The sequence below is a fragment of the Canis lupus genome, chromosome 10, assembly GCF_003254725.2.
Source record: "Canis lupus dingo isolate Sandy chromosome 10, ASM325472v2, whole genome shotgun sequence".
Taxonomy (NCBI): Eukaryota; Metazoa; Chordata; class Mammalia; order Carnivora; family Canidae; genus Canis; species Canis lupus.
In genome coordinates, this window is record NC_064252.1 from 24,012,720 (window position 1) to 24,036,556 (window position 23,837).

At 53.6% G+C, this 23,837-nt stretch overlaps 3 protein-coding genes across 19 annotated transcripts; 1 reads left to right on the forward strand and 2 right to left on the reverse strand.

Moving 5' to 3' along the window:
* Positions 1-1,193: 1,193 nt before the first annotated feature.
* On the reverse strand, positions 1,194-4,311 carry SMDT1 (single-pass membrane protein with aspartate rich tail 1). The gene is made up of 3 exons (XM_025458076.3): positions 4,126-4,311; positions 2,588-2,728; positions 1,194-1,428 (listed from the first exon to the last, which is right to left on the reverse strand). Exons 1-2 carry the CDS (start codon positions 4,309-4,311, stop codon positions 2,591-2,593), a joined length of 324 nt encoding a protein of 107 aa, XP_025313861.1. The 3' UTR covers positions 1,194-1,428; positions 2,588-2,590.
* Positions 1,194-11,578, reverse strand: PHETA2 (PH domain containing endocytic trafficking adaptor 2). 15 transcript variants are annotated; one of them, XM_035695877.2, is made up of 7 exons: positions 9,324-9,529; positions 8,493-8,667; positions 7,997-8,080; positions 6,494-7,474; positions 4,175-5,662; positions 2,588-2,856; positions 1,194-1,428 (listed from the first exon to the last, which is right to left on the reverse strand). In XM_035695877.2, coding segments are annotated over exons 1-5 (1,269 nt in total). In that variant the 5' UTR covers positions 9,352-9,529; the 3' UTR covers positions 1,194-1,428; positions 2,588-2,856; positions 4,175-5,661. The 15 variants fall into 15 exon arrangements, with proteins under 15 accessions (XP_035551770.1, XP_035551772.1, XP_035551775.1 ...); XM_035695879.2 differs by lacking the exon at positions 9,324-9,529 and adding an exon at positions 9,946-10,010 and having other exon boundaries at positions 4,175-7,474; XM_035695882.2 differs by lacking the exon at positions 9,324-9,529 and adding an exon at positions 9,867-9,998 and having other exon boundaries at positions 4,175-7,474; positions 8,493-8,592.
* NAGA (alpha-N-acetylgalactosaminidase) lies at positions 11,451-19,905 on the forward strand. Of its 3 annotated transcripts, none has more exons than XM_025457977.3 (10): positions 11,451-11,590; positions 12,297-12,388; positions 13,157-13,292; positions 13,704-13,875; positions 14,382-14,559; positions 14,895-14,989; positions 15,624-15,785; positions 17,077-17,274; positions 18,634-18,777; positions 19,271-19,905. In XM_025457977.3, the coding sequence occupies exons 2-10, from the start codon at positions 12,373-12,375 to the stop codon at positions 19,403-19,405; spliced, it is 1,236 nt and encodes a 411-aa protein (XP_025313762.1). In that variant the 5' UTR covers positions 11,451-11,590; positions 12,297-12,372; the 3' UTR covers positions 19,406-19,905. The 3 variants fall into 3 exon arrangements, with proteins under 3 accessions (XP_025313762.1, XP_025313756.1, XP_025313771.1); XM_025457971.3 differs by lacking the exon at positions 11,451-11,590 and adding an exon at positions 11,755-11,904; XM_025457986.3 differs by lacking the exon at positions 11,451-11,590 and adding an exon at positions 11,817-11,969.
* Positions 19,906-23,837: the final 3,932 nt, after the last annotated feature.

The window sequence follows — 23,837 nt, forward strand, 5'->3', positions numbered from 1 at the left end:
ACACCACCTGTTCTTTCCCTTTCCTGAAGTGTGGTGTTTCCTGTAAATTAGATTCTCTTTTTTCAGAGCCTTGCATGTCAGTAAACAGGAAGGATGAGGCCATCTGCTCAGAAACTATCATTCTGGGTATCAGGCTGGATGACTTTGTTAATTTAGCTGTCTTTTTTTTTTTTTTTTTTTTCTTTTAAGAGAGAGAGGGTGGGGGGGGGCAGGGCAAAGGAAGAGAATCCTAAGCAGGCCCTAGTCCCAGTGCTGAGCCTGACATGGGGCTCAGTCCCACAACCCTGAGGTCACGACCTGAGCCAAAATCAAGAATTTGCTACTTAACTGAGCCACCCAGGCGCCTCAACTTAGCCGTGTTTGTACAGCCCAGGATAGCTTGGTATCACCCCATAAATTATCCAAAATTAGCCAGCTCTTGCTGTTGGGAGAGATTGGAGTAACACTACGGGATGAAGAAGCAAGGCTGCTAAGCTGGGCCGTTCTTCCCTGGCTTCTGAAAAGAAGGCAGCTCAGAGGCCTAGCCCATGTACCTGTCACAAACACCAGTCCTGAAGAGGAAAGTCACTTCCTGCTCGGTTAGGCACTCTGCTAGGAACACAGCTGTTTAATGCACACACAGAAAACAAATCTTTCTACTGTTTTTGCAAATTGGTCTATAGCTCCAGTGACAAGAGAATAAATATCAACACAAAAGTACTTCCCTTTGCTCTCAATAGTTCTTTCACTAAATGCTGGAGAGAGGGGTTCAGTACCTATAGGTACAGTCACCCCAAACATTCCCAGATTTTTCAGCACCACCAGCCCCTTTACTGTCTTTTCATCTAAAGAACCCAAGTGTTGAAAGATTGAAAGATTCATTCTAATAACAATGTTCCTGGAGTTTTAAACAATCAAAGCTTAAGAATGGCATGTGATAACCTGCCAGTATTACTCGACACTCAAAGCTTGAGCCTTTTGTTAGTCTGTGCATCTTTACTGAGGGGAAAGTTTCTGTTGGGCTTTTGTAAATGATGAAAATAGGTCCTAGGTGCCTGTAATTACCTTTATGGATGGAAGCTGGGGGCTGGAAATCTTGGGTTGTAAATCAAAGGCCTGTTACGTTCAGCTGATAAAGGATTGCAGGGACAAGAAATTGCAACTAGGGTTTACTCATGCTAAGACACTTTAGCCACGACTCAGTCACACAGAGCTGATGTTTATCATGTTTATTCATAAGCTGACTGTGCTCAGTGGACAGCACATTTCTGGGAACCTCCCAGAGCCTGGGGATCTGGGCTATGGTCACAGGTGGTGCAGGAGGCTTCACTGGAGTAGGGAGGCTGAAGGCTTTCCCTGGGCCCTTCCGATAGGGAGATAGGAGAGGCTGTGAGCATCACCATATCATAATTAAGTTAGGCTGTCTCCTTTCTGTACTTCCTCCATGTCCTGTAAGAAAGGAAAGCAGCAGTGAACTGGGCACAGAGTAGCCCTCTATCCACACACCAAAAAGAACATTCCAGAGGTTCTACCAAACAAGGCAAGAGCAAGGCAATTTGTTCACTCATTCACACATTTACTGAACATTTATCAGAAACCAGGCACTGGGGGCCCAAAGTTATAAAAAACACGTTTCCCAGGGTGCTTGGCTGGCTCAGTTGGTGGAACATGCGACTCTTGATCTTGGGGTCATGAGTTCAAGCCCTATATTGGGTATAGAGCTTACTTAAAACAAAAAAACAAGGTTTCTTGCCAGCAAGCAGCTCTTAGTCTAGCAAAAGTTAGAGGTGTAAGTGTATCCTATCACAAGAGATACTGGTCAGTCAGAGGGCACAGTAGTCACTTTCAAATGGAGGAATGAGGGAAGATTTCCTCAAAGACCATGAAGAACTGGTATCAGTAGGAGTAGTGGGAAGTAACAGTCTTCCAATTGGGGGGGGGGGTAGTAAGCCACCGCTTGGGAGTGGGTAAGCATGTGGGTGATTCAAGAAATAGTGAATACTGGGGATAGGCATGTAGTTGGGAATGTGGAAGATGAGGCTGGAGGAACAGGTGTGACCAGATCATGGCACGCCTTCAATGTCAGACCACGGGGCTAGAGCCATCCTTAGCTACAGAAAGGCAGCCACATGGCACATATTAGAGCACCAGAAGCCAACACCAGAAAGCTGAATGGAACAGGCACAGAGTTTGCTGTGCACCTCACTGACCATGGTGAAGACCTGCAGTTTCTAAATTTCATTGTGGAGAATGAAGCTGTTTGGGGTGAGTGTATAAGGCATTAAATTGTTAAGAAAACTTGTGGGTTGGGAGAACGAGGGTACCCTAAAGGACAAATAAAATGCCTGGTTGGGATCAACCCAGTTGGAGGAGATCCCAGTGAATTTTTTTTTTTTTTTTTTTTTTTTTTTTTTTCCAGTGAATTTTTAATAGATAGTTTTCCTCACCCAACATTGAGCAAAAGCAAAATAAAACTATTAGCCAAGTGAGTCAATTTATTGAAGGTCTGCACTTCTTCAAGTGATCAGAAACTGCCACCCAGGGCAAAGGACATCAGAGTTCAGATGCCCCATCCCTTCCTGGTCCACTGGAGAAGAGGACACCCTACCTGTTAGTCATCGTCATCGTCATCTTCTGGGACAAAAATGTCATGCTCCTCGAGGAGAGCAGCAAAGTTCTTGCTGATAAGCGTCCCAACATAGAGAAAGGGGATCACAATGGAGAACACACGGAGGAGGCCGAAGGACATCTGCAGAGGGTCAGAGTGGTGGCCATAAGCTCCAGAGCCCACTCTGATGGGACCACAGAAGGCCTGGCCTTCGGGGGCACTCCTGTGGACCCGAGGCCCACAATATGCGACTACTCAATTTTAAAGTCCTTGGAAAAATTCAGAGCAACAAAAAAAGAAGAGATAAGGTTATTTTATTGCCATCAAAGTGGCTAGGAGAAGGAAAAGGATAAGGCATTCTAGACATCTAAAAATTATGGCACAACCGGGTGATTACTTGCAGATAACGGATAAACAGGTAAAGTACTAAGAGTTGGGACTGTGGCAACAAGAGCTCACCTCTACTTAAAGAAGACACTAAATACACACAGTTCTTTAACAGATGCCCCAGTGGCTGAAACGTTTAATGTCACCATATTAAATGTTTTAAATAACCATGTTTTGTAAAGTGAGCATGTCCTTACCCTAAAGGGTTAGCTGTTTAGATGGGTTTAGGGGAGTTTCAGCATAATCTCAACATATCCTCTATTTTCCTAGGAGTTGCAAAAAAAAAAAAAAAAAATTTCAGCTGTGCCTTTTTATAAGGCAGCTCTTCCCTCCCCCCCCACGGACCCTGCTTCTTGCCACAAAAACAATCTTGAACTCATTAGTCTGAGCTAGCATTGGCCAGACTAGCTTTAAGAGAATTTGTTTTTGTTTTTTTTGTTACTCCCACACAGCCCTCGAGTCAGAAAACAAACTCGTTTGGTGTGAGGGGCTGTTTCCACTTAGAAAAACCCAAGGGTACTCAGGGCACGTGACAGCATTCCGTGGTGGGGAAAAAAACAGGAGCTGGTAGAGGGTTGAACGAGCAGGAAACCTGGATTCCGGGACCTAACTCGCGCTAGCTTTGGAGCCTCACTGGCTTCGCTGCTTTGGCCCGAGTCTTCATTTGTCAAAACTGTAGTAATTCCCTGCCCACCTCTCAGGACTGCACATCACGTGAATTAAGTACTAGGTCAAAACTCTTAAAAGACAAGGTCTGTCCCACTACTCCTTTACCGAGTCCTTTCACCACTCGTTCCACCCCATCAACCGCGAACGTGATTTGTCTATACTGGGTGCGCAAAGCCGCGCCTTGTGGCCCTGAACACTGGGCTCCACGCTCCTCACGATGCGCTAGTGCAGAGTGCAGTCCTCCTCAGCTCTCGCCCCCGTCCTCGGTCTCCCGGCGCCCAACTCAACACCGGGATCCGACCCGTTTCCTCCCACCTGTCAAATTTAGCAGCGCATTAGCGCTAAACTTTGTCCTTGATCCGTCTTCCGGTCTAAGGCGGTCGTATGATTGGCCTTTGCTCCTATCAATCAGCGTCGACCCGCGCACACACCCCATGTGATTGGCCTCGGCCCCTTCGCCCCGCCTCCAGGCAGACACTCACTTTCACCGGTTTGGGCAAAATGGCGCCGCTGCGAGTAACGATGACTGACCTCGACGGTACCAGGCTCCGACCTGAGCCACCCCCTCCGGCGGAGACATCGCCACCTTTCCTCAGCCTCGGCCCGCTCCGGAAAACCCCGGATCGGACGGATGCCAGTGCCAGCCAGCGAGCCGCTCCGGACGCCATTTCCCAGCTCCGCCCCTAGCCCGGCACCCGGACCCCGGCGCCCGGCTCCTGTGACGCCCTCCGCGAGAGCACCGCCCCAAGCCTCGCGATGCTTCTGGGATGAGACGCGAGGCCCAACCCCCCCACGGCGCAATGCGCCTAGTTCCTGCGGCGCTTCGAAGGGGGCGTTGGTCACCCGCCCGACGTGGAGACGTCACGCGGGGAGCGCCGACGCCCCGGTAGCCTCCTCGTTCCGGGCGGCGGGGCGGGGTCGTCGGGCGGGCGGTCCTGGCAGAGCCTTTGTGCTTCCGCCATTGTTCCCTCACCCGGGGCGGCCAGGGCTGGGCAGGGCAGGTGGTTGTTGAGACGAGAAGTCCCTTTAATCGGCCCTCCAACAGTGGTATTTTTCTTTTTAACATTAAAAATAATAATGATTCGGGGATCCCTGGGCGGCTCAGCGGTTTAGCGCCGCCTTCAGCCCAGGGTGATCCTGGAGACCCGGGATCAAGTCCCGCGTCGGGCTCCCTGCATGGAGCCTGCTTCTCCCTCTGCCTGCGTCTCTATGAAAAAATAAATAAAATCTTTAAAAATAATAATAATTCAAGTCTATTTAGTTGTACTGTCTGGGTGATTCTGTAGTTTTATTTCTTGCCAAGGCTTACGTCATATGTAGGCAAACGGAGGGCGCGGGGGGCTTCATACACACTGGGCAAGTGATTGTTGAAATGAACTGAAACCAAAGTGAGTAATAAAAACTTAGTGTTTTAATCGTATATTAAAAAACCACTGTAATAACCGTAAGAACGATAACAAAAGGCTGTGGTATCTGTATGAAGCAGGGGGCTGGGTAGGCGGCCGCCCCGCCTCCTGGGAAACAAGCCTTTGGGACTGGGTCAGCCTCGGGGTCCTGGGCCCGCGAAGCCTCCAGACCCGGTCCGGCCCGGGGCCGTGTACCCAAGCTGCTAAGAGGGGACGGAGAGGCTCGGGGCCGACTGGGTGTGTGGAGAGGGGCCCGTCGGCCCAGGCTCTGCATCCCCGACCGGCCACGGCGGCCACACCCAAGGGCTCAGGCTGGGCTGGCTGCTGGCTCTCTCCACCCAGACACGCCGACACCCTAAACCATCGATAAAACACTTGGGGCCGTGCCGCTGAGAGGAGCCATGAGAGGGTCTTGGCAGACATGCACTGGCTGACAAACAGGGTGCTGAAGGAGTTCCCAGGCCGGGTTCAGGATCAGGAACAGCTCTTTGGGAGGGCAGTCGGGAGAAGAGTGCTGGGAAGCCTGTGTCCAAGCTCCGAGAATGCCCTGGACTGAGGGGCCTCCCCAGGGAGCCACACGGCCTCCCCACTTGGCAGCTCCAGGAGCTGGCATCTGAAGACAGAATACAGGAAGGATTTCTGCTGACGCTGAAAAGCCACCAGCCCCTCCTGGGGCGATGACAAGCACCATCTATAGACAGGGCAGCCAGGGAGAGAAGCTGGGAGCCCCAACACTCTCCCAGCAGAATTAATCCCTCGTTGCTGGCTGAAGGCCCTCTCCCTCCAAAGGGCCCCACTCAAGCTGCAGAGTGGGGGTCCTGTGCCCCACCGCTCAGGAAGAGCTGGGCCCCAGAAACCCCCATAACAATAAATCTACTTTCTCTGACAATGTCAGTCCCTCGAACTAACACTTCACCCAACTTCTGGTATCTAAAGGTACACAAGACTCCCTGTGTAGGAAGTTGTGGTTGTAGAGTCGGGCGTGTAGGTAACAGGGCACGGCAGCCTACGGCCACGTAATATTTCCCACTTCCTCCATTTCATTAGCATCCCCTGAGAGAGGGGCCGAGCACAGAGGGAGGAGGCTGAGTCTGGCCATGGGGCTGCTGAGCAAGGCCCTCCCCCTCCCTGGGCCTCAGGAAATAAAGGAGTTGGGAGTAATGACTCCTCAGTCCCCTCCAGGCACGAGGGTAGCTCTGGAACCTGGGGAAGCCTAAAAAACAGGAAAGAAAGAATCCTCTCAAAAAAAAAAAAAGTCACTTAAAAAAAAAAAACATTCATTAAAATCTGGAAAAAGCCCTGGCCCTAGTGTCCTGACCGGCAGGATAAGGGCCATGCCCGCCGGACCGGGGCTCAGTGCCCATCCCGATTCTCGCGCTCCGGCCGGCTGGCCCAGGCCCTCTGCAGCCACCTCTGCCTCAGCTCCACGATCTCCTGGCCGTACCAGTTGTGCAGCATCGAGAAGTAGGAGGTCTCGGGGAGCGAGGGGCTCTGCCGCCTGCCCAGGAAGAGGCCGGCAGGGCCCTGCCACTCGGCCAAGCCCCGGCCGGCTGGCCTGCTGCCCCTTTCTTCAACCAGGTCCTCGGGCCGGCAATCCTTGGAGACGGGGTGGCCGTTTTCTGGGCCCGGAGACGGGCGCTCAGGAGCCTGGGGCTTTTGGTGGCCGGGACCAGCCTTCCAGGATGAGTGGCGACGCAAGGCCAGGCTGTGGCGGGCGTCGCGCAGTTGGCTCTCCAGCTCGCGCACCACCAGGCGCATGTAGCCGAAGCTCGCCCTGGACAGTGCCTTCACCCAGGCCTCCTGGGCCGCCGGCCCATCTGCCGCCAGCAGGTGTGGGCGCACGCCAGGGGCGTCGAAGCGGATGGCGAAGGCGAACTCCTCAGACACGGGAGCCTCGGCCAGCTCCACCGTGCAGCCCTCCAGCACCACCAGGCTCAGCGGGGCCCGGCTCTCCCTACTCTCAAAGGAGAACAGCAGGTTGCCTTTGAGGACAAACCAGCACCTTCGGCCAGCGCCACTGGGGGTCGGCGGAGTCCCTGCACCCCCCCAAGTGCGCAGGAAGCCCGTGTGGTCTGCCGGGGAGTCGCTCAGTGCGTAGTGGGCCACACTCCTCTCGTTCAGCTTCATGGCTCCTATAAGCACTGTGAGGGGAGACGGTGGCCACAGGTCAGAGGAGAAGGCAGCTCTGTGCCCCTGTTGGGCAAAGAAGGCTGGCCCTGGAGGAGACCTGGGCCTCAGCCCTGTGGCCTCTACTTGCTGTGTGCCCTGAGGCTCAGTGTCTTCATCTGTGAAATGGGCTGGCATCCCTGACTCTTCTCTCAAATGGTGATTGGGAGGATCATGCAAAAAACTGGATATCAGAGAACCCAGAGAGAAGGATAATATGCCTGTTCCAGACCGGGAGGCATGGAGGGGGTTGATACAGCTTTTTAAAACCCAAAGAAAAAGATATTAGCTTAAACCATCCCTTAATCCAGGGGTCCCTTAGCTCCAACCCTGAGGCCAAACTTCCAAGGTTTCTGTGACCCCCCTGGGCCCCTGCCAGCCTCTCATTCGTTAATGGCACAGTTACCCTTTCCTTAAGAATCTGAAGCCTTCGGGGTCAGAAGGCAGGGTGAGGCAGGCTGGCCCCATTCCTCCACGGCAGGGGAGAAGCTTAGACGGAGACCTGCCCGGTAAACAAGAGTGTGGCACAAACACAGGGCACCGCTCGGTAGGACCAACCTCAACCACTGAATGTTGAGGTCCCGCAGATCATATGTGGCACCTGATCCAACTGTCCTCCTGACTCATGAAACACTGAGGCCTAGAGCAGCAAAGCAGAACCGCCCAAGACTGCATGACCAGTGAAAAGCAGAGCTTGCTCTCCTGCTTCCCTCACAGCTTCTGGGGACAAGTCTCGGCAGTGACCCACTTACCAGCAGAGCCCACCATGCTGCTCACTTACCCACAGAGCTCCCAGCAAGAGGGCAGGGGCCTCTCTGGTCTGGCCACACAGCTCGGCCCTTTGATTACATGATTCCTGGGGCACCTGCAAAACAATTTTCAAACCCTGTCACCACATCCTAAAGGATGAGAACTCCTACTCAGTCTTAGAGGCCCAGTAAAACCACTGCTGCTTCCCTGGAGTGTTGCCTGATCCCTGATAATCTCCCCACCTACCCACCCACCCAGACCAGGTACTTAAGAGCAATTGATCATCACTTTTCAGAGCTCAGTTCTCTACCCCCAGGAAAGGGTAGGTCAGAGTTAAGTGTCCCCGGCTTCCTCCTTTTCCCTTTCAGCACCGTTTATTTGTAGATGTATGTCACCTCATCTGAGAGGCCTGCCCTGATTGCTGTACCTAAAGTGGTCCTGATCACAAGGGGACCCAAGCAGCAGCCCCCTCACTTCTGTTTTCCTTTCCTCCCTCCGCCCCCCACAATGATCTCCTTTGTGCTTACAGCACTATCCCCAGCCCCGGCGTGTAGGGCAGGACTCCTCGACTGGCTGCCCGTGTGACCTCCAACATGCAGCCCATCGGGAAGGGGCCCTCGGAAAGTACTGAAATAGCCGAGAATGCAACGATGGACAAAGCAGTCCCTCCCTCCTGGAGCCTACATTCCAGCGGGAGACACACTGTAAACAGACCAAGATAAACAATAAATGGATGTAAAAATTAATTAAGAGGTCGCGACCAGGCCTAAGGAGAGAGGCCGGCCGGGGGCACACGGGGGCAGGGCCGTGCGGTGGGGGGGGGGGGGGCGCTCGCTGAGGTCCGCCGGCCCCGGGGCGCGAGGGGGGCCCGAGGAGCAGTGCCCCCACCCCACCCCCGCCGCCGCCGCGAGCCTGGGGCGGGAGCGGCCCCCACCCCTCCCGGGGGGCGCCCGGGGCACCGCGTCTCTCGACTCCTCGAGGAGCTGGGCGGTGGGACCCGGCGGCCGGGCCACCAAGCAGCGGCGGGCTCCGCAGGGTCCCGGGGTCCCGGGCGCGCGCCGCAGGGGGCGGCGGGGCCTCAGTCTCCCGGCCCGCGCAGTGGGGCTGCCCCGCCACGTCGCCGCGGGCCACGCCTTCCCGGGGCCGCCTCCTCCCGAGCCCGCGGGCCCGCGCTCACCTCGGCGCCGCCGGGCGCGCCGACAACCGGGAGGGCGGCCGCCGGGTGGGCTGCGCCCGCGGCTCGGGGCGACCCCGGCTCCGGGCCCCGCGCCTCCGCCCGGAACGCGGCCGCGGGCGCCGGGAGACCCCTTCCGGGCGGCTCGAGTTACCACCCTCGCCCCTCCCCTCCCGCGGCTCACCGGACGGGCCCCGGACTCGCCCCTCCATCCACGCGGGAGGGAAACTGAGGCCCGAGGGGCGGGGGCGGAGCTGGTCAGCGGCGGGCGACCTCGAACCCAGGGCCCCGCCGCGGGCCGTCCGCGGGCCTCGGACCCAGCCCACCGCCGGGAGAGCTCGGAGTCCTTCCCTTCCCCCTCCGGCCCCCTCATCGCGCCCGGCCCACTTTCCCCACCGAGCCAAGCCCGGGACGGCTCGGCGCGGCGCCTCCTCTGGGCGGGCTCCTAGCCAGCCCGCGAGGCCCCGCCGAGCTTCCCGGTGACTCCGCCCGGGCCGGAGTCCTCGCATCTCTGTTTCTGGGGGTTGCTCCTGGGCGGGCTGTCCTGGGGGCTGCAGGAGTTCCGACGGGAGCCAGCGGCGGGAGGCGGGGGTTCCGACGGCCCACGGGAGCCAGCGGGGTGGAACATCGAGCCCTGAACTCGGTGGTTCCCGGCTCGGAGCTCTAGCCCTTGCAGTTTCCTGCAGCCTCGGGCGTTCTTCCTTCTTACCCCTCCCCTGGGCTCTACCTTCTCAGGGCTCCTTTCACATCAATTAGGTCTCAGCTCGGACGTCCCCTCCCCGACCAGGAGATGTAAAGTGGCCTACCCTCAGGTCGCTATCACGTCGCTAAGTTGTATTTTCATTACAGCACTAGCCGCTATAGAAACTTCCCTATATTCATGCTTTTACTTCCTGTTTGTTATCCGTCTCTTCCACTATATTCTATTCAGCTAATAATAGAAACCCTAATAAATGTGTTAGAAGGAAATAGGTGGTCTGGAAAATATAGGAGGGTCAGGGAGCTTGAAAATAGCTAGAGTTGGGAGGTTGCAATTTCAAATAGGATGACCAGGCTAGGCCTCACTGAGAAGGTGGACTGGAAGGAAATAAGGGACCAGTTATGCCAAAACCTGGAGGAAGAGCAGAGGGAACAGCTAGTGCAAAGGTCCCGAGACCAGTGATGTTTGAGGAACTTCAAGGAGGACAGTGTGGCAGGGAGGCAGGGAGGACAGGGAGAGCAGGAGGAGATGGGGTCAGAATGTGTGGGTGAGATTTGTAAATCTGTGAGTCTCTAGGCTGCGATGAACAGCCATCACAGGGTCTTGAGCGAGGAGTGATCTAAGTTATATTTTTTATTTATTTTGCTTAGAGAGAGAAAATGTGAAGAAGCAGGGGTGTGCAAGGTGGGGGGGGGAGGCAAAGGGAGGAGAGAGAGAATCTCAAGCAGGTTCCATGCTCATCAGGAGCCTGACTCTGGGCTCCATCTCACCACCCTCAGGTCATGCCATGAGCTGAAATCAAGAGTGGAAGACAACCTGCTGAGCCCCCTGGTGCTCCAACGTGACCTATGTTTTAAAGGAATACTCTGGCTTCTGTGGAGAGAACAAATGCAGGTGGAAGGCGGCCGGTGATGAGGCTGCTGCAACCAATAATCCAGGTAAGATGTGATAGTCACTGGGAGAGTAATGAGAGGTGGTTTTTTTTTTTTTTTTTAAGATTTATTTATTATTCATAGAGACAGAGAAAGAGAGAGAGACAGAGACACAGGCAGAGGGAGAACCAGGCTCCATGCAGGGAGCCCGACGCGGGATTCGACCGGGTCTCCATGATCAGGCCCTGGGTCGAAGGCAGGCGCCAAACCGCTGAGCCACCCAGGGATCCCGAGAGGTGGGTTTTGAAGGTAGCGACCACAGGGTTTGCCCAAAGACTGGATGTGGAGAGTGAGGGAAAGGGGTGGGGAGCAAAGAGGACTCCAAGGTTCTGGCTCCAGCACAGGGAAGGAGAGTTGTCATTGCCTGCGAAACGGAAGGTCGCATGTGTTCAGTTTGGGGCCAGTTATGCTTGAGATGCCCAGTGACCGACCATTCGAGTGACGGTGCCGAGAACGAAGTGTGTGGCACCTACCTAGTAGTTGCACAATAAATATGTCATGAATGAAAGAGGAGGAATCTGCAGAATGCCTGGCTGGGCCAGTCCACCCAGCGGCGGCCCGCAGCATCAAGGTAGGTAGGGGAGGAGAGTCTCCTGGCTTTGCAAAACCAGCGTGCCTCACACCTGGTTTGCTCTCGCCCAGCCATCCTTCTCGTAAAGCCTATTCACGTTCGACTGGCGTTTTTGAGTGGCTTACTTTGGGTCGTGCTTCGTGGCATTTCCTCACTTCCTTTGAACAAAGCAGATATCCACGCCACACCATTTATTAAGCGTCTACATTGTGCCGGGCTCGATGCTCGCCTTCAGGGATCCCGCAGAGGTGAGAGGACTAACCCCTCCGGGAGCCGTGGAAGCCGGGTCACCCAGTCCCAAACCCGCTCGGCGGCTGCGGGCGGGGGCTGGACGCAGAGCCGAGGCCCCGGGAGGCGGGGCTTTGGGCGGTTCGGGGGCGGGCCTATTGGGGCCGCGGGGGGCGGGACACGGCGTTGCTACGGGGATGCTGATAGGTTCCGCCGGGAAGGCGGGCCGCCGGCCGGCCCCGCCCCTCTGGAACGCTGCAGGCAAATCAGGTTCCCGCAGCAGTCGGCGGCCCCAGAGGCAGGAGCGAGTGGCGGTTCTGAGGGCGTCCGCAGGGTGAGGTCCCCGGCCCGGGACTGCTGGGCTGCCGTCCCTGGGGGCCGCGGGGCCACCCAGACCCGGTGGGAGTCCGTGGGCCTGCCCCTGCCCGACCCCTTCGTCCGTCCTGGGCGTCCCAGGGGCGGCCGCTGCCTTTCCGTGGCCCCGGCTCCGCGGAGGGCCGCCCCCGGGCGCCCCGGGTTCCCAGAGCTAACAGGGAGGGCCGGCTCTAACGTCTAAGACCCCTTGTTTAGCGGCCCGAGGGAATCCCCGGGCCCGGGGAGGTGATGGCCCGGGGCGGTGGGCAAGGAGGGCGACTTGGGGACGGAGCGTGGGATCCACGCCCAGGGCTGAGGGCGGCAGAGCTAGCGAGGCAGTAGTGACCCCAGTGCTTTTCTAACCTTTCTTAGCTTCCAAAGTTCAACATATAAAGCTGGTAAAAGCAGAGCAGATCTGGTCAGGTCCTGAGACGCCAAGTCCAGAGCAATGTTGCTGAAGACAGGTACCTAGGCCGGTGGGGGTGGTGTGGGTTGGGTAGGGGACCCATGGGGGGTCGGGGCTACCTGGAGAAAGCTCCAGCCCTCTGGTGTCTGGGCCTGCTTTCTTAATGTGGGTATATGGAGAGGCATGTTCCTGTCTTATTCTTAGAACTGGGTGGGAAAGGAGATGCTCCCACCTAGGAATTAGTTCCCCTCCAAAGAGGCCTCTTCCTCTCACATCCCCTCTCCGTCAAAGTGCAGAGGTCTGATGTTATGTGTTATCAACGTGGCAGAGAACAGCCCTGTAGAGTAACTTCATCATATAGATAAGGAAACAGGCCTGAGGGGGCAAGGGTTCACCCAGATGAGCTGGCTAGGTGCGGGTCCAATCTGGCTGACCCCTTAAGCCCTTCTGAGGCCCCTTGGGGATTTGTGGTGGAGAGCAAAGAGCCCCGGATGGGTGTCAGGAGACCAGTAAATGGGGGGAGCTGGTCAGGGTATAGAGAGGATACAACTTCAGGTGTTAGTTTTTACTAATTCCAGCATTCCTGTGGCCACAGCAAGTGGGGACTCAGGCCTCAAACACATTGCCCTGCCCCAGGCACCGTGAGCCCTCTCACTGCAGCTGTGGGAGCCAGCAGATGCAGGAAGAGCTAGTTCTTCCCAGGAGACTGGCCCCCTCTAATGTGGAGGCCAGTGGCCTCTGCAGAGCTGGACAGCATATGGGTGGGGCGGCATGAGGGCTAGGGCGATGGGCACCAATGACGGTCATCCTTCCCACTTCCCTGCAGTGGTCTTGCTGGCCCTGGTGGCCCAGGTGCTGGTGCTAGAGAACGGGCTCCTGCGGAAGCCACCTATGGGCTGGCTGGCTTGGGAACGCTTTCGCTGCAACACTGACTGTGATGAGGACCCGAAGAACTGCATCAGGTGAGTCGGGTCCACCATCTAACAAGCCTTGCCTGAGACCCAGCAGAGTGGGCCGGAGAATGGGGGGTCAGCTAGAAAAGAGGGCCACAGCACCCTATCCCAGAGAGAATGCAGCGAGAGGTGTCTTCTGGGACATCTGGGAGCCTGTGACCCACTTAGGCCTGGGAACTGTCAGGCCTGTGGGGACAGGGACATCAGGTGGACCCAGCCTCTGAGGTCACTGAAAGGAGATAACTGTGAAAGCCAGGATTGCTCAGTCTTGCAGCCTGAGGGCCACGCCAAGCCTCTCATTCCATCCTGATTATGGTTCTTATGGTCTGGATTCACACTCAGACCATCTGAGAAGTCTGAAAAGCTCTGAAGAAGGGGGTGGGAGGTGACTGAGCTGCCCCCTCCCCTGCCTCTCACCAGTGAGCGGCTCTTCTTGGAGATGGCCGACCACCTGGCACAGGATGGATGGCGGGACCTAGGCTACACATACCTTAACATCGACGACTGCTGGATTGGTGGGCGTGACGCTAAAGGCCACCTGATACCTGACCCAAAGCGCTTCCCCAACGGCATTGCCTTCCTGGCTGACTATGTGAGCTCCACCCCAGCCCTGCCCTTTAGCGAGGGTGCGGGATGTCCAGACCGAACTCCACACTGCACCCCCACCCTGTCCCTGCCGCCACTTCACCTAGGGCTCATTTCCGCAATCCCTGCTGGAGAAATCACGGTCTGGTGGGGGAAACAGATAAACGAAAGGCTAATTTTGGCTCCCTGTGGTGGGTAAGAGCCAGGAAGGGCATCTTATCCAGCCTGGGATTTCAAAAAGAGACCCCGGAGGAGGCAGTTCTTGAGCTGATACAAGAGAGATGGCCTTCAAGGCAGAGCGGATGGCAGAAGCGAGGCCTAGAAGCCGGAAACTGCCCATGCGACGTGTGCATCAGAGTGAGGAGGATCATGGTCGTCAGAGGCCAGGCCTGCACACTGAGACCCTTTCCTTTGGACAGTGGGGAGCCGTTGGTAGTGTTATAATGGGGCCCGGTCAGATGTGGCTGTGAGGTGGCTCCCTGCCTGAGCCCACGGTGTCCTAACCCTCCACAGGCTCACTCCCTGGGTCTGAAGCTGGGCATCTACGAGGACATGGGCAACTTCACTTGCATGGGCTACCCAGGCACCACGCTAGACAAGGTGATTCAGGATGCTCAAACCTTTGCCGAGTGGAAGGTGGACATGCTGAAGTTGGATGGCTGCTTTTCGACCCCCGAGGAGCGGGCCAAGGGTGGGTCCCAGAGCTGCCTGGGGGCCATCAGGTAGACAGGGAGGGGTAGCCATGGAAAGCTCTCTGGTACCCACCTGGCCAAGCTTGAGCTGGTCTGTCTGTGTGGCCCCTTGGGGTTAGTATAATTCTCTGCACCGGAGGCTGGGGGGATTCTTGCCTCCTGGGCTTCCTGAAGATGGGTTGGCACCATGCCCTACCCAGGAAGCATGTGCAGCTGTGGGTACAGGGGGAGGCACCTCCTCTTTTGAGTCTCAGTTTCCTCACATTTGGCGGGAGGTTTGGGCTGAGGTCTCAGACCCCCTCAGTTCTAAAATGTGGGGGTTGGACTTCTCCAGGGTACCCCATGATGGCAGCTGCCCTGAATGCCACAGGCCGCCCCATTGCCTTCTCCTGCAGTTGGCCAGCCTATGAAGGGGGACTTCCTCCAAAGGTAAGCCATTCTGTGTACCTGCCTGGCCACATGCCCCACACCCAAGCCGCCTTGCCTCCTGTGCAGTCAGGGCTGCTCTCATCATAGTTGCCCATGTGCTGATTCGTGGGTCTAGAAGAGGGGGCCTTAGCCAGCCTGGGGTCTAGAGGAGGCATTTGTCAAGTGGGCTGAAGGGACGGGCATCCAAGGCTTGGGAACCACATGTCCTGGGATGACACACATCACCCAGCAAGCGGTGGGAATCCTGGTTGTACTGAGCGGGCTAGGAGCTCCAGAGGGCTGGTGAGGCCAGGCAGGGGGTGCTGAGCCTCCCGAAGGGCCCTTCAGTCCTTAGCACACTGGAAAGGGTGGGATCAGACTGGCAGACCTGAGGGAGAAGCCTGGAAGATGGTGGGACTCACTCAAAATACAGGGCTGGGAGTGCGGTGGGAGGGTTGTGGGTACGCCAGCCCAGGCTTGGCCCCAGGTGGCATGAGGGCAGGGCAGGCCTTCCTCATCCTCATCTGGCTCAGGGCCCCATTCTCTGCCCCCCCCCCGCCCCTTGTTGTCTCCTGCTGAGGCTCCTCAGCTCCCCAGGCCTCTGGGCAACAGGGTGTGACTCTGGTGCTGGACTCTGCCTTCCCCTGACATCCAGGTGAACTACACTCTGCTGACAGAAATCTGCAACGTCTGGCGCAACTATGACGACATCCAGGACTCCTGGAGTAGTGTGCTCTCCATCCTGGACTGGTTTGTGGACAACCAGGACATACTGCAGCCGGTGGCAGGCCCCGGGCACTGGAATGACCCAGACATGGTACCAGCACGGAGGGGGTGGCCGCCACAGACCTGCTCCCCTCTGCCCTGTGCGGGCTTCCTGGGTGCTCACTGCCAGGTTCTAGGTCAGGGTCCGTGAACCAGCTGCATTAGACTCACCATGGGAGCTTGTTTACATGTCTCTTCCCAGGGCCCCACCCCCACCTCTTGGATCAGAATGTTCGAAGAGGGCCTGGCAATGCCCATTGTTACCAATCTTCCCAGGCCATTCTGATGTTTCTTGAAATCCGAGAACTTGGTCTGTAGTGACTCTTGTGTGACATTATTCCTCTGGAGGGGAAGATCATGAAGGGTGCACACACTCTTGCCATTCCCTCCCCAGACTGCCCTTGCCATGTCTGCCTCTGACCCCTCCCCAATGCCTGGTGCCCTGGTACCTCCTGCAGAGCCTCTACAGGCCAAGTTGGCCCTTCAGACCTACCTCACTCATAGCCCTGGTCACTTAAGGTTGTTTTTGCAATTTATCTTAAGACTTTATAGCTATCTCTTCTTTTAGTCAATGAGCATTTACTACTGGTGACGATTATAATAATTACATTATTATACATGTTATTACATAGGCCAGATAGATACCTGGAGAAACACAAATTGGCCTGCTTTGAAGTTCTAGTTCTTGCTCCCTGACTTATCCTTGGGAAAGTGACTTAAGTTTTTCAGTTTTGTCAGTTGGAAAATGAAAATAATAGCGACCTTATGTAGGGTTGTTCTGAATATTAAAACATGATCTTTCAAAATGCTTGGCATAGTTTGGCACATATACTGCACTTTGTTAAATTGGTACCACTAAGTATGTTAACTGTTGCGTTAAAAGTTATTGAGTCCAGTCTGTGGATTGGTTGCTTTGGGGTCAGGAAGCCCCCCTTGGTCCTGTCACCTGTGGTTACGGCAGGTAGGTGGCTAGTGGCAGGAGCAGGGACTCCGTTCAGGTCTGGTTACCCACCACTGCCACTCTGACTCTATCTTTTGACTTTAGTGTTCCAATTTAGAAACGCTTTTGCCAACAGGATCCCATTGGATCATCTGAACAACTGCGATGTGGCCAGAGCATATTATCACCCCATATTCTCGGTGAAATAAAAAGCTGAGGCTCAGAAGGAGCATGCTTGGCTCACTCCAAGGCTATGCTGCTGGGAAATGCTGTTCATAGAACCAGGCTTCATAGAATGTTCTCCTCCATCTCCTCTTGCCTTGGCTACATGTTTAGGGTTGGTCCCCATGCCCACCTCCCTGAAGAGGGCAGAGCTGACCACTTCTCTCCTCTCTGCCACCAGCTGCTCATAGGGAACTTTGGCCTCAGTTTTGAGCAAGCCCGGGCCCAGATGGCCCTATGGACGGTGCTAGCAGCCCCCCTCTTCATGTCCACGGACCTGCGTACCATCTCTGCCCAGAACATGGACATTCTGCAGAATCCACTCATGATTAAAATCAACCAGGATCCCTTGGGCATCCAGGGACGCAGGATTCTCAAGGTACTGGAGTGTGGGGGGAGGAAAGGGGAGGCCAAGGAGCTGGGCTCTCCTGAGAACAAAGCTGCAAACCTGAAGGTGATGGAGGGCTGGGAGGTCCTCTGCTGAAATCTGCTCAGCCCTCCTTGCTGGTTGCATTCAGTCAAAGATTCTACTGGGAGCTGCTCCAGCCGTCCCCCGAGTGGCCTGGGTGAGAGCAAGGCCAGAGCAGGACAGCTCAGGGAACTTGGGGAAGGGACACATCACCACTCAAGTGTACATGGGGACAATGGGTACCCTCGGTTTGGAAGTACAAGATTTCTGCACACATCTGTGATGGACGGCAGAGAACTAGGGCTTCCCTCCAGAGCCTAGGAGTTATTTGAGCCAAGGAATGCAATTACCACCAGTACTACACTAGCATTTACTATTTATTGAGACCCTGCTGAGGCACTGGGCATTCTGGGTACCTTTTCTCAGAAGGTAAATACTCCTTCCCTGTTTTACAAATAAGGAAACTGCAACTTGAGAAGTCTGAGTAACCTAAGGCCACACATCGGTAAATGGTACAGTAGAACTTCAACAGTAGAATCTCAAAGTTTGTGCTGTTTGCACAGATCCTCACCTCTCTAGTTAAAAGGAATCCATACAACTTCTAGAAGGCACATACAGAATTGATGATGAGCAGAGGAAGTAACTAATCTCTGCCGGAGAAGCTTATGGTAGAACCAGGCCCAGGGACCTTCTGGAAGATGGGGTTTCCCCCTCTTGGCTGTTCAGGGCAGAGTTCATCTTTTTTTTTTTTTTTTTTAAGATTTATTTATTCATGAGAGACACAGAAGGAGAGAGAGAGAGAGAAAGAGAGAGAGAGAGGGGCAGAGATACAGAGGGAGAAGCAGGCTCCATGCAGGGAGCCACCCGACATGGGACTCGATCCCAGGTCTCCAGGATCACACCCTGGGCTGAAGGCAGCACTAAACCGCTGAGCCACCCAGGCTGCCCAGAGTTCTTTTTTTTTTTTTTTTTTTTTTAATTTATTCATGAGAGACACAGAGAAAGAGAGGCAGAGACACAGGTAGAGGGAGAAACAGGCTCCACACAGGGAGCCTGACGTGGGACTCGATCCAGGGTCTCTGGATTGAGACAAGACCTTATTACAGCATTTGTCTCTGTGTTCTAGCACAGGGCCTGGCACAGAGGAAGTGTCAAGGAGCATCTGCCAGGCCAGGGAAGAATAAGTTGGAGTGCTGGAAGGCTGGGGTAGCTCCCCGCAAACTTCTACAAGACATGGAACTGTGGGCTAGGGGGACCCAGAGCTCTGAGGAGGGCTAGGGAGGGGATTTCAGGGCCTGTCTGAGCAGGAAAACCACCTTCTGTGCCCAGGAAAAATTCCACATTGAAGTGTTCATGCGGCCCCTGGCCAGTGAGGCCAGCGCCTTAGTCTTCTTCAGCCGCCGGACGGATATACCGTATCACTACCACTCATCCCTCGCCCAGCTGAACTTCAACAGCTCCGACACGTATGAGGTGAGTACCCTGCTACTTGCAGGGCTCCGGGTTTCTCTGGGAGGGGGCTGCTGGGGGTGCTCTGCACTCATACGTGGCCTCCCCTAGGCCCTGGACCCGGGGTCCTCTGGCAGGAGCCTGAGGGGCAGCTGCAGGCATGCAGGGCCGTGGCTGGTACCATTCCCTGCACTGGTGTTTTCAAGCTATGCAGACAGAACTACCATATATAATTAAGGCCTGTGCTGAGGCTGTGTGTCTGTCCCCTTACTGGTCAGTCCTTTCCTCCAGCCCAGTCCTCAAGTTGTCTGTGGGCTGGGCTTTCACCACTGCCTGCGTTTGGGCATCTGCTGGCTTTGGCAATGGAGAAGTAACGGGAGATTTAGGGGTCCCCCTTGTGTGGGGCGTACCGGGGGCCCACCACAGACAGGCTGAAGTCCAGGCTCTCACACCCTCTGAGGGGGTCTCTGTGGAGATATTCTTAGAGGGGTTTTGGTGATGTGTCTTCCCGCTGCAGGCCCAGAACGTCTACACAGGTGATGTCATCAGTGGTCTCCACTCTACAACCAACTTCACAGTGACCATCAACCCCTCAGGGGTAGTGATGTGGTACCTGTATCCCATCAGGAAGCTGGGGACGCCCCAGCACTAAGGAGCTGAGACACGTGACAGGCTGTGGCGGCATCACTGAGCCTAGACTATGGAGCCTCCACCTGCCGAGGGCCAGCAGGCGGGGTTCTTTGCTACCCAGGCCCACTTGGTGATTTGGCCCCATCAGACCCAAAGTGCAATCCCAGGGCCAGGTCCCATGCCCTGCCCAAGTGTGAACCTTCTTGGAGACTTGACTTGGGGCAATGTCCCGTGGCCTTCCTAGCCTCTACCTTGTCTGCACAGCCCCACAGATGTTACTGAGCAGCTCAGCCAGCCTCCTGAGCCCCCACAAGCAGGGGGACCGATACCCTCTGACTCTGTTTACTCGGAAATCAGGATTTGGAATTTTTCTTACGATTAGGAGTGGAGATCTGATCTCTTGTCAGGAGCTCCCATGAATTGTGTGATTGGTTTTCCTGCCTGGAGAAGGCCTTGCCAGTTGATGCCACCCAGGTTAACCTTGGTTCCTTCAGGTTACCAATAAAGCTGTTCTTTAATCGAGTGGTTGCGAGATGGACCTGGGCCGTGTTCACCTTCAGTTAAGGACTCTGGGTGGCAGTACATAGGGTGCTGGTTTTGAATCTCGAAGGAAGGTATGTGGCATCTTCTGGTTCATTTTCCACCATGACCTGCAGCCTGTACTTCTAGACACGCCAGACTTGCCTCTCACCAGGGAGCCATCCTGCTCTGCCCAACGCAGCGGTGGTGACAGCACAGTGAAGCAGAGTGGCAGGTTCCCTGGCCTTCTGTCTTGTGCACCCTTCCCCCACCCCCTTCAGACTCACTCCTCAGCCCTCCTGCTGCAAGGAGGTCCTGATCTGCTAAGGATTTTGCATTATTGTCTTCGGCACCTTTCAGCTCATGTCCCCCTTCCTGACAGCTTCATTCAGTGGCACTCGAGCTGGGTGCCAGTGAAGGGCTCGGCTAGCCCTTCTTTCTCCCTTTGGGCCACTGTAGCTTGTACTGCCTGGCCCCTCCCTTAGTTTTTTTTTTTTTTTTTTTCCAAACCTGGCTTCAAATTCCCCAGCTGTGTCCAAAGACAAGTCAAGGGGTTGTGTCTTAAAATATATTTTTTGCTTGTCCTCCTTGGGAAAGTAAAAGGATGGCAAGTTCTTGACTGCCTTCTTTTGGTTCCTATTTCCCAAGCTCTATTCATTCAGCTGAGGCCACAGGATACCTGTCGCCCCCAGTGGCTCTTGTCCCCATTTGGAAAGCTGGAAGCGGTACAGGCTAAGTAGGTTTTCCTTGGGCTTTGAATGTGGAGCATGTGGTACCCCAAGCCTTGCACTATCTTAGCCCTGTGGGAACTCTTCTGGCTAGATCTCCCATGCTCCCTCCCTCAGGGTTTGAGTTCCTTTATAGGAATATGATGTAAAGAACTTACAAGTGCATGTCTTACAGTGTCATTTAAGATTACTGGGGCTTTACTGATTGAGTCTGGAGTCATCAAAGAGAGATCTTTTAAAACCCCAGGTGATGTCTTAAGGCTGTGGGTCATTTGGAAGGTCAGAAGCCTGCCTCATCCCTTGGAGGCCTCTGCCCTTGGAGGCTTGTCACCCCATGTATAGCTCCAGCTTCAGATCCTGATCATAGTGCGATTCAAGCCAAATGGAATGGCCTCAGGTGGGTACACTTCTTTGGCCAGTCCCAAGAAAGAAGTCTTTCCCATCACCCTGGCATGTGGCAGGGATAGTGGTTGAGACCATGGACTTGGGAGTCAGGGTTAGGGAGCGGCCTGGACTTGACTAGTCAGTTCATTTGCCTTACAGACTAAGACATGGTTATATGTCTTCACTTGTGGTATAACTCGTCCTTTTATCCTGGGGATGCCAGATAGATTGATTCTCTCTCTCTTCAGCCATCATACTCTCAATATCACACCCTGCCTATCTTTCAGGCATTGTTTTATTCCCTTCTACCCAAGGCCACTTAGGAGCTCAATTATTTTTTCCCAGTTCAAGGCATCCTTGTTTGGACCCAAGGGTATACCTCATTTTTAAAAATACATTTTATTATAGAAATTTTCAAACACAAAAATAAAATGGTGTAGTGAACCTCCATGTACCCACTACCCAGTTCCAACAACCATCAACATGTGCCAGTATTTCATAGCTGTCTTCCCACACATGCTTTATTTGTGAGCTGGGAGTATTTGAAAGCAAATCAAAGAAAACTGTAAATACCACTATATAGATCTAATAGATTTTTTAAAATATATGTGACCTTAATGCAATTTTCCTGGCCAACAAAATAAAGTTTTTATAAATCTAATAACCATTCTGTGTTCAATTTCTACCAACTGTCTCAAAAATACCTTTCTATAGTTTGAATCAAAATGCAAGCAAGGAGTCAACAAAGATGGTCCAGTAATAACCATCAAATGTTTGTTCCCTCCATAGAAGCAATGAAAACTTGCCACATATTATCAGAATCAACTTTCACAGAGCTTTGGAAATTAATCAGAAGCTTGCAGCAACCCAGACAGAGTGCATTCAGTTAAGAAAAACAGAAGAACCTGGGTAAGAACAAGCTTAAGAATGCTTTAGTTTAGTACTGTATTTTAAATCAGCTACTTTAAATATGTTCATAGAGCTAAAGGAAACCATGCATAAAGAATTAAAGAATAAGAATGATGTGTCAGTAGAGAATATCAGTAAAGAGACTGAAATTACAGAAAGGAACCAAATACAAGTTGAAAAGTGCAATAACACATAAAAAATTAACCTGAGGGGCTCAACAGTAGACATGCCCAGGCAGAAGAAATTGGCAAGCTCAAGATAGGCCATTGAAATTAACCTGTCTGAGGAAGAGCAGAATGAAAAATGGAGAGGCTCAGAGACTTGCAGGACACCACGTAGCTCGGCAATATACAAAGAAGAGAAAGGGCAGAATATTTGAAAAAAATCATGGCTACCAGTTTGGTATTGGATGACAAAAATTAGGCTACACATTCAAGAAATTCATGAGCTCCAAACTGGATAAACTCAAAGGGATGCAGCCCCAGCCAGAGCCTAATCAAACTCTTGAAAGGCAAAGGGAGAATTCTGAAAGCAGCAAGACAGAAGCAAATCAGCACATACTAAGGAAGGTGCTTAGGGTGAATGAAAACACAATGGACCCCAAACACGATAACTTAACATACCAAAATTTAGGGAGTGAAAGTAAGGATCAGAGGGAAATCTGTAGCTATAATTTGCCTATATGAAAAAGGGAAAAGACAACCCACACAATAGGAGAAAGTATCTACAATTTAACATATAAGGGACTTGTGTTAAAACACAAAGAACTAGGATCAATGGGTGGCTCAGCGGTTTAGCGCTGCCTGCAGCCCAGGGTGTGATCCTGGAGTCCCGGGATTGAGTCCCGCGTCCGGCTTCCGGCATGGAGCCTGCTTCCTCCTGTGTCTCTGCCTCTCTCTCTCTCTCTCTCTCTCTCATGAATAAATAAATAAATCTTAAAAAAAAAAAAAAAACCCACAACTCTTGTGGCACCTGGGTAGCTCAGTTGGTTAAGCACCTGCCTTTGGCTCAGCTTGGGATCAAGCTCCGTATTGGGTTCCCTGCTCCCTGGGGAGTCTGCTTCTCCCTCTCCCTCTGCCGCTCCCCCTGCTTTCTCCCTCTCTCTCAAGTAAATTTTAAAGAACTCTCAACTAAATAATAAAAAGGCAACCCAATTTAAAAATGGGCAAAGGATCTGAATAGACATTTTGCCAAGGAAGACAAGAAAATGGTGAGTGCTCAACATCACTAACCATTAGTGAAATGCAATAAGAACCACAACAAGAGGGCAGCCCCGGTGGCGCAGCGGTTTGGTACCGCCTGCAGCCTGGGGTGTGGTCCTGGAGACCCCGGATCAAGTCCCACATCGGGCTCCCTGTAGGGAGCCTGCTTCTCCCTCTGCCTGTGTTTCTATGAATAAATAAACAAAATCTTAAAAAAAAAAAAAGAACCACAACAAGATACCACTTCATATCTAAAAGGATGGCTAGAATAAAAGTCATAACTGTTGACAAGGATGTGGGGAAATTAGAATCCTGTTATGCTACTGATAGAAATGTAAAACTGGTACAGCTCCTGTGGTCCTGTGGAAAATGATCTGGCAATTCCTCAAATGATTAGAGTTACTATATGACCTAGAAATTCCACATCTAAGTATATATCCAAAAGAAATGAAAACATACATCCACACAAAACTCTGCACACAGATGTTTATAGAAGCCATTATTCATAGCAGCCAAAAGGTGGAAAACAACCCAAGCGTCTACCAACTGGTGAATGAATAAACAAAATATGGTTAACTATACAGTGTAAAATTATCCAGCCACAAAATGGACTAAAGTACTGACACCTGCTACAACATGGATGAACCTTGGAAGCATTATGCTAAGGGAAAGAAGCTGGCCACAAAGGACCACATATTATATGATTCCATCC